General features: G+C 38.7%; 1 protein-coding gene across 1 annotated transcript in view; it reads left to right on the top strand.

The window, feature by feature from the left end:
* The first annotated feature begins 5,666 nt into the window (after nucleotides 1-5,666).
* The window catches only part of LOC103509037 (protein WWC2-like), a 16,500-nt gene continuing 11,894 nt past the window's right edge, over nucleotides 5,667-10,272 (top strand). The window contains exon 1 of the mRNA XM_026823422.1: nucleotides 5,667-5,886. Within this exon, the coding sequence (XP_026679223.1) occupies nucleotides 5,759-5,886 (128 nt within the window). The 5' untranslated portion in view covers nucleotides 5,667-5,758. The remainder of the gene's footprint in view (nucleotides 5,887-10,272) is intronic.

The raw sequence follows: 10,272 nt of genomic DNA, 5'->3' as shown, positions 1-10,272 counted from the left end.
GACCCATTTGAGAACCCGTATGCATCAGTGTTTGTTTTATAAATAGTCATGGGCGTTCTGCCATGCTCTATTGGTTTATTATAGATCAGAACTGACTAAACGTGTGACGAGACCTCAGGCCGCGGTCATAAAAAGGTTTCATAAAATGTGAGTAAACCCGCTGCAATCGGCCTGAATAAATGAGAACCCGTATGCATCAGTGTTTGTTTTATAAATAGTCATGGGCGTTCTGCCATGCTCTATTGGTTTATTATAGATCAGAACTGACCAAACGTGTGACGAGACCTCAGGCCGCGGTCATAAAAAGGTTTCATAAAATGTGAGTAAACCCGCTGCAATCGGCCCGAATAACGAGAGGTAAAAATATAGGAAACCCTATTGGTCCATCATACATAGATCAGAACTGTCCAAACGTGTGATGAGGGGGCCGCGGTCTTAGAAAAGGGTCTGGAAATTTGCAGTTAAACTTTTGCAATCGGCCTGAAAATGGAATATTCAAAATAGGTATAAATGAACATTGAACATGGGTGTTCTGATGCCAAAATACTTTATTGGATGTAGTGTAGATCAAAGCTGCCCAAACATTTTAACAAGGGGTTATATGAAGTTCTGGAATATTGTTGTTAAAACTTGGGCATTCGGCCTGAATACTTAAGGAGAGATAAAATCCGCCCCGGGCGGGAATCGAACCCGCGGCCTAGCGCTTACAAGGCAGAGGCACTACCAACTAAGCTAACTAGGCTGGCTTCAGGGAACCTTAAAACAGACATTTCCACCAGTTTACCGAATTTTGAAAATGTCATCTGATTCAATGACTGTATGTACCTACTTTCTGTTATCTTTTTCCTATCTCTATCTTTCTGACTAGGTTTCGCACTTTTTTTGTGCAAAAATGCTTTATTGGATGTAGTGTAGATCAAAGCTGCCCAAACATTTTAACAAGGGGTTATATGAAGTTCTGGAATATTGTTGTTAAACTTGGGCATTCGGCCCGAATAAGGAGTTAATTGGGAATTATGTCGAAGGAGAGCCTTTTGTGTATACCTATTATTTTAATTATTTTTATTTTTTACCTATTGTTGGTTATACTTATACCTTACCTTACTGTTGGAGTGATTGAAAATTGTGGGCATTTTATTTTTTACTTTCCTTTTTTTTTCGAATTGGGTCATCAACAACTCATCAATGGCATTTTTTCCAAGTCTAGTCCCTTTTGTTAGACTGTTGGAGTAGGTCAGGTACTGTCTGCAGTCACTCTCTGGTTTGTACTTTGAAATGAAGAAAAGAAGGTCTATTCTACCTATTCCTGATTTCAGGAAATACAAAACACTGTAAAGCTCTTTGGTGTTCCGCGGAACCTAGGGGTTCCACGAGCTGACGGCAAGGGTTCCGCGAGATATTTTGGAAAAATCGTATACTAGATAAAATCCAGTTTCAAAACGACCATCTTAGACTAGGTATTTCATCTTATACAGCTTTTTTTAGAGGTTTGATAGAGGGGGTGGGGGGGGGGTGCAATCTTGAAAGTTCAGGGTTCCGCAAAGATGTTCACCTTTTGAAAAGGGTTCCGCGGGCCAAACTAATTAAGAAACACTGGTCTAAATAATAAAGGGTAAAGGATTTTTCTCATAGGGAAAAATATTTTTCGAGTTTTAAAATGTGGTTTTTCGCCCCCCTGCTCATTTGAGAGGTACTTGATTCAATGAAGTACGTCTTGATGCAAGCAGGCAAATCAAATTTATCGTGAAGTTCCCGTGCGCACATTTGTAACTGAATTTTATAAAATGTGGGCTCCGTTAACATTCACACATTTTTTTTATTTATTTTTTATTATTTTTTTTTCCTCAAGTTAAACCATTCTATCTTTGTAATATCCTACCTAGAGATAGCAATCTTGAAAGTTCAGGGTTCCGCAAAGATGTTCACCTTTTGAAAAGGGTTCCGCAGGCCAAACTAATTAAGAAACACTGCTCTAAGCAACCCAAAATTCCCCATCCCTAGTTCGGGGGAAAAGCCCAAATCCCTTGCTCTGTTAACACTACTTCCCGTGTTCCTCCCCTCAGCCACTGATTATTTATTCCACCAGAGGGAGAGGGAAGGAGGGAATTCTCTCTCTTGTTTGTACTATTACTTCCCTCCCTCTGACCCCCTCCCCTCCCCATATAGAGGGAGAGGTGGGAAGGGGACCATGATATGTCTTATGAATTTAATTCGCTTGCTCCCTCCTCTTTGACCCTTCTCTCTCTCTCTCTCTCTCTCTTGTCTATCCCCCTCCTGCTCTTCCTCTCCTTTCCTTCTCTCCTCTCTCTAAAAGCTGGACCTTTGTGCTCTAAGTTCCCATCTGATAACCAGAGCTAGGCTAGTAGGTTTTATGAAATGCCAAGTGAATATTTGCCTATAGGTTGACACTCAGTAGGTACTTAGGTACCAGGTTCCTACTACCTCAAGCAATACTTACTTACTCCATTTCCTTTCAACCTCTTCCTCTGTCCTCTCCTTCCCCTTTCTCTTCCTCCCTCTCTCTTCCCCTGACTCGTTTTCTGATTCCCAACTGTTGAAAAAGTCAAAAAGGTGATATCTAAATAAGTTACTAAGTAGGTACCTATCACTTTCTGCTGCCTTTCCTATGGCCTTTGATGATGACTAAAAAAGGTGACATCTAAATTCCAAATCATTATTTTCTGTTTCCCTTTCAATGGGCCTTTGACACGGAACGTAAACATAACACGGGACATGCTTTTTTTACACCACGAGCTGTGAGGAGGAGGCACTTCAAAAATTCCTTTCCTCACAAACACAAAGGAGCAAAGTTTCACGGAATCCGAACACAAAGAAATAGTAAGGAGTGGTTTTGAGAATTAAATGATGAACAAAAAGGTGGAATTTTGTTCGTCCGTCTGGACATGATAATGCTGTTGCCTGAAGATGACCTAGAGGTCTGGCCTCACGCGAGACTCGGAGTGCAAAGTCCCGGGTTCGATTCCGTGAGGAAATATTCTTTCATTAGGGTTTGTTACTGGTCAGGGTTTCTTCTTCTTCTTCTTCTTAGCTTTTCAGTTGCTTAATTTCTCAGTTCTTTAATTAATGTGATGATCTCTAGGTCCAAGTGCTCTGGTCATTGCTAGTGAGTGGTACGTCAAGTGATTAGTCCTCTGGTATACAGCTAATTATGTTGGCCAAATAAAGGACGCTTTTCAAGTCTACTCCTGTCCCGAAGTCAGCATTCAGTTCATCATTGGGATAACTCCGGGAGTAAATTTGCTTCGTTCTTTGGTTTTATGGAAACTGATGCAGCCAAAAGGGGAAAGGAATGATCTAATGTTTTTCGGCACTAGAGTATCTCTTGGTCGAATTGAAAACCAACCTAGATATTAATATCCCACTTTTACTCCTAATTTCCTCGCTTCGTATTCGTTCCCTGTCAATCAACCCTTTTCTCCTCATATCCTTTTCAAGCCCAATTTTTCCATAGAACTTCTGGATAAAATAGCCGCAGGTACCCCAAAAAGAGTTCAAACAAATAAACGTCTCAATAAATGATATTTGACCATACAAATTAAACACGTTACATGAGTGTTACCAACACAGTTCTCTTCATTGGAGTCACCGAATGTCGATCTGTGACTGTGGTGATGGTGAACTAGTGCATTGCATTTTGTACAATACCTTGCTTTGTTCCAAGTATCGCCAATAGTATTTCAACTTGTTAGGTTAGGTCATGCCGGCAAGAGAAAATAATTAGATTTATTTTACTTTTTTTCTACCTTTTTAAAACACGATACCTATGTATTGGATTTGTCAAGAAAATCCATTGTACAACCACTGGTCGTTAATAGCTATTCAAAGGCCATTTCGAAACTAAGTGCTCCCCGAAATCAAAGCATAAATCACGACGCAGCCGAGAATTGAACCCGAGACCTTCAAGAGTACAAGCGTAGTAGAATACGCATTCAGATACGGTCTATCGAGGTTGATCTGTATGAATTAGCTGAGTACCTATTTACCTACCTCAGTAGAGTATTTGATAACGAAACTTTCATTGAACTTTACCTAGTTGGTTATTTTTCCAATAAGTACTTACGTCTCTGACGTAAATGGCTGTGTTTATGCTTAACACAAAACAATAACATGGCTTTTCTTTCCCCTCCCCCGTTTCCGAATGTTTAAGAAACAATACCGCCTATCACCTTTTTATCTCTAAAAAGAAAGAAATAGGTTCCTACATTTTTGGAATCCTGATACAAATTTCTACAGTTCAGTTCAAACGGTTTGACGAAATTCCTCAAACTTCTTTTTGACCTTACTTATTGCCAGTGCCACATACAAGTAAAACAGTTAATAAAGTTGGATTTGGGTACTCTAGATTACTCTAGAATCTTGCAATTTTATTCGAGAAATTACAATTCTTTCCCCTCCACCGTTTCCGAATGTTTAAGAAACAATACCGCCTATCACCTTTTTATCTCTAAAAAGAAAGAAATAGGTTCCTACCTTCCTACATTTTTGGAATCCTGATACAAATTTCTACAGTTCAGTTCAAACGGTTTGACGAAATTCCTCAAACTTCTCTTTGACCTTACTTATTGCCTGTGTCACATACAAGTAAAACAGTTAATAAAGTTGGATTTGGGTACTCTAGATTACTCTAGAATCTTGCAATTTTATTCGAAAAATTACAATTAATTAAGGAGCGCGGTAGCGCTCTGCCCCGCCAAGTCAAAAAAGTTTGACCGCGCTACTAGAGATATTATACGCGACAGGGAAAGTAGCCGTTTTCATTACGATATACATTATTGGAAACGAGTTACCATTAGGATGGGAAGAAGCGTTCGATCCCCACATTGGGGTTTATTATATTAACCATGTTAGCCGTAAGTATATGAGTTCACATTTTGTACCTTTCCACGTAGTATTTGAGTTCCCAGCTCTTACACTCGTATTTATGAACAAGAATGATCGTAAATCGTTCTTAGATCAGTCTCAAGTCAAAATTGACCAATCAAATGCCTTGAGACTATGCTTAGCACGAACTTAAGAGCCAGCATTTTGTTCATAAATATGGGTGTTAGTCTATACCCTTTTTCTACATCCAGACTTCTTAATCCCCCTCGGTGGTGTAGTGGTCAAGACGCTCGCCTGGTAAACAGGAGAGCGCTTGTTCAATCCCAGCCGAGGTTGGGCATTTTATCCTCAATATACATAATTTGAGAATTTGACCACAATAACTAGCAGTAGCCTACTGCTGGTATAAAGGAACTTTTCAGTCATACCATATAACTGTACAGTAGGTATAAATAAGCACTACTATTATTAGCTTCTGGGAACTAGACCAATCGTGATCATGGGCGGAGAGCCTTTGCTGATGTCCGAAGACATCTTTTACCTGCACGCAAGCACCCTTGAGGTAGTATCCAAGACAGGACATGCACGGGCAAGCCGCTTAACAAACATATTTGCCTACAGTCTACAGCCAGGGCTGGGTAACCTTTCTGAGCCGCGTGCCAGTTTTCGCAACTCAAACCTGTCGTTGTGCCAAATCAAATATGTTACATTCATGTTATATAGGAACATAAGTAGGACACAGAGTGCGCTAGTGTTATTGATTAAAACCATGCATGTGACGTCACAAATATTTCTGTAACAAAATATTTCAATATGGTCGCCAGTTGAGATTTGCCTTGTGTGGTGTGAAGTGCTACGCGTTCGTGAAACATTTTTTAGTGTACATAAGAATGTATTTTTAAGTTTTCAAATTAAAATGCCCAGGAAACGAAACGGTGAAATCCCCCTACCAGAAGGATGGGATTTTGCCCAGGATTACGATGGAAAAGTCTACTTTATAGATCACAACACGAAGAAAACGACGTGGATTGATCCCAGAGATAGGTATGATACAGTTTGTGTTATTTTTTATCCCACCTTTTCTCGCATTCCAATGGTTTTTGTCTGATTTTTTTAGCAAATGCCTTCAGGGGCTTTTGTAGATTGACATTATACCTTGAAAACTGCTTTTGATAAAGGAAAATCACTAACATTCCACGTGAAAAGCTTGCTATTTAAAGTATTTTATTAACAAATTCCATTGATTTGAATATCTCTCAAAGCAGAGCCATCTAGTATCAAATATTTACAGTTTCTCTGAATTCATCTATTTTTTTTAATAGAATTTCGTTCTATCTACTTAATTTGGACCAAACAGGGCTCTTGGGGATTTTCCGAAACCGACTCGCGTTTCGCCTCTCTCGTAGGCTTCTTCAAGATGACTCTTGTCCTGGTCTTCAAGATGACCTAAAAACCCTAATCACTAATTTGGGTGTTTAATAGAATAGAATATACCTTGTTTATCCTGCCAGGTGATACAATTGATACATGTGTAAGGAGGCTTTGAAAGACTGGAAAGCAAGAGAGTTAATATGACATAAAACACTGTGAAACGATCCCCTTTGGTCCCCACCTACACTGTGACAGTTGCCTACGTCAACTGGTATGTGAGACGGCTTGTTCTTGTGTGGTATACCGTATACCCCATGTACTTACTAGGACTTTTGTAACACACTGTATTGCCGATGATACTTACTCAATTATTGAAATAATGGTCTCTCTGGAGAATGAGAGAGAGAGAGAGATGGGGGGAGAAGAGAGAGAATGAGTTTTTTTCTTTGACGTAAATACCTACAGTGACCCTTATCTGGAATGTGATGACGAGGGAGAGGGGGGGGGAGAAAGAGAGGAGGAAGGGAGGGGATTCCTGATTAAAATAAAATAAAAATAATTGGACAGATAAAAAATAAAATGATAATTGCGCTGATAAACAGTTTTTTTTCTTTTTTTTACATTTATAAAGCTCTGTCTATTATGGTCCATCGACATCGCCTGAAAAGCAGCGTCCGTAGTTTGGAATCTAGGAATATAAACTGACGAACTGACCTTTCTACATAGCCTGAATTACCTAGTGTTTTTTAGTCCGTCCTCCCTTTACTATTATTTTTCCTGAAGAGAATTTCCCTCTAAGCTCTAAGGTTTTTGTCTGATTTTTTTAGCAAATGCCTTCAGGGGCTTTTGTAGATTGACATTATACCTTGAAAACTGCTTTTGATAAAGGAAAATCACTAACATTCCACGTGAAAAGCTTGCTATTTAAAGTATTTTATTAACAAATTCCATTGATTTGAATATCTCTCAAAGCAGAGCCATCTAGTATCAAATATTTACAGTTTCTCTGAATTCATCTATTTTTTTTTTTTAAAATAGAATTTCGTTCTATCTACTTAATTTGGACCAAATTGCTAACACACTGGGTGCTTTTTATGATTATTAGTTAATGATTATGTTCATTGGATGATAAATGGTATTTCTGTTAACCGTAATAATTAATCTTGAGACAAGTGTTTGTATTGAATCTTGTGATTAGTCCCCTAGCAATGCAAGAGATATCATTAACATTCCATTGACTACATACACCAGAGCACCTCTCTCTATCTACAGCTCCACATTCTACAGTCTTATATCCTAGATAGGAGAATGTGTGCAATAGTGCACTTATGCTTTGCTTTATGAATTATAAATTGTATTTGACATTCATCAATTCGGCCACTGTATTCATTATTTTGGTTGGATACTAAATAGAAGGAATTTTAATTGTGATTATGTGATGGATATGAACATAGTCTATGCTAAAATTTATGACTCGGCTTGAACTTGAATCACTCTTCTAGGTCTAAAGTCCCATGTGCTAACCACTACTGAGTGACTTTGATACTGAAAAAACACCCATACTAGTGGTTCAGTGAACTGTAGAACAAAAAAGTAAAAAGGGTAAGGGGTCCCTTGGGCTTCAAAAAATAAGGCCCTAAATTTAATGAGCAAATTTCCTTTAAGTAAGTTTTAAACATGTTTGTCAACATTAATCAAAATTGGAGAAATTGCTTAGGAGTTATGGTGATAGTCTCAAGGCATTTGATTGGTCAATTTTGACTTGAGACTGATCTAAGAACGATCATTCTTGTTCATAAATACGAGTGTTAGTCTATACCCTTTTTCTACATCCAGACTTCCTAATCCCCCTCGGTGGTGTAGTGGTCAAGACGCTCGCCTGGTAAACAGGAGAGCGCTTGTTTAATCCCAGCCGAGGTAGGGCATTTTATCCTCAATATAATTCGAGAACTGGACCACAATTACTAGTAGTAGCCTACTGCTGGTATAAAGGAACTTTTCAGTCATACCATATAACTGTACAGTAGGTATAAATAAGCACTACTATTATTAGATTCTGGGAACGAGACCAATCGTGATCATGGGTGGAGAGCCTTTGCTGTCCGAAGACATCCTTTACTTGCACGCAAGCACCCTTGAGGTAGTATCCAAGAGCACTGACTCTGGGGTTCAAATCCCGGCCAGGGCGGAAATTTCTTAACCAAACTTTTCCGTTCTTGGATAGGTATGGATGTAAAAGAATAGGTTAGGATTTTTTAATTTATTCTTCAGAACAATTCAATCTCGAGCTCAATAAACTTTGAGCTGAACCCTCCTCGTCTAAAACTTTAGCAGAATAGCTCAAGTTTGTGTCAACTGAGGAGGGAACAGCTCAGGTCTATGGTAGCTGAACCCTCCTCGTCTAAAACTTTAGCAGAATAGCTCAAGTTTGTGTCGACTGAGGAGGGAACAGCTCAGGTCTATGGCAATTAAGTAATTCTTTCATAGATCTTCTTTCTTCTTATGCCAATTGCCTCTTGTTCCTTTCGAGCTTTAAGCTTCAAGTATGTGGATGATCAAGAATGTGCCTTGAAGTAATGCAAAAGCGGTGCCGAGGTACAATCCCTTTTTTTATAATATTTGGAGCCTTTCATATTTATGTTGTGTTGAATTTTTCGTTCCAGAATGCACCCACTGACTCTGGGGTTCAAATCCCGGCCAGGGCGGAAATTTCTTAACCAAACTTTTCCGTTCTTGGATAGGTATGGATGTAAAAGAATGTGTTGAATTTTTTGTTCCAGAATGCACTCAGCTGGAGGACCCCAGACTGGAGTGGCGTGCCATACAGGAGGCGATGCTCCGCGAATATCTCACCACAGCTCATCATGACTCCCATAACATGATTGTTATGAATTGTACATTGTAAAGGATGTGTCACGCGTAACAACACATTTCACATTCATCTGTGTCCTATACCTCCTGCCATTAACATTGCTTTAGACAGGGCTTTGCGATCACAAAAGACGTTCTTTCAGCAAAGGCAGGACATGCACGGGCAAGCCGCTTAACAAACATATTTGCCTACAGTCTACAGCCAGGGCTGGGTAACCTTTCTGAGCCGCGTGCCAGTGCTCCCAAACCTGTCGTTGTGCCACATCAAATATGTTACATGTTATAGGAACATAGGACATTACTTACACGACTAGGGCTCTTGGGCATTTTCCGAAACCGACTCGCGTTTCGCCTCTCTCGTAGGCTTCTTCAAGATGACTCTTGTCCTGCTCTTCAAGAGGATCTAAAAACCCAATCACTGATTTGGGTGTTTAATCTGACGTAAAACAGTGTGAAACGATTCCGTTTGGTCCCTACATACACTGTGACAGTTGCCTACGCAAACAGGTATGTGAGACGGCTTGTTCTTGTATGACCACAGCTCAAGACGTTCTCGAGGTAAGACTACCTGCTAATAGTTATTAGAAATTAGACTACCTACTAATAGTTATTAGAAATTAGATTAGACTACCTACTAATAGTTATTAGAAATTAGACTACCTACTACACTAATACTTATTAGAAGAAATTAGACTACCTACTAATACTTATTAGAAGAAATTAGACTACCTAGGTACTAATACTTATTAGAAGAAATTAGGAGACTACCTGCTAATAGTTATTAGAAATTAGACTACCTACTAATAGTTATTAGAAATTAGACTACCTACTAATAGTTATTAGAAGAAATTAGACTACCTGCTAATACTTATTAGAAGAAATTAGACTACCTACTAATACTTATTAGAAGAAATTAGACTACCTACTAATACTTATTAGAAGAAATTAGACTACCTACTAATACTTATTAGAAGAAATTAGACTACCTACTAATACTTATTAGAAGAAATTAGACTACCTACTAATACTTATTAGAAGAAATTAGACTACCTACTAATACTTATTAGAAGAAATTAGACTACCTACTAATACTTATTAGAAGAAATTAGACTACCTACTAATACTTATTAGAAGAAATTAGACTACCTACTAATACTTATTAGAAGAAATTAGACTACCTACTAATAC

The sequence above is a fragment of the Diaphorina citri genome, unplaced genomic scaffold (genome assembly GCF_000475195.1).
Source record: "Diaphorina citri unplaced genomic scaffold, Diaci psyllid genome assembly version 1.1 scaffold22, whole genome shotgun sequence".
In the NCBI taxonomy this organism is placed as follows: Eukaryota; Metazoa; Arthropoda; class Insecta; order Hemiptera; family Psyllidae; genus Diaphorina; species Diaphorina citri.
Note: the sequence above shows the minus strand (reverse complement) of the source record. Positions and strands in the feature narration are given on the sequence as shown.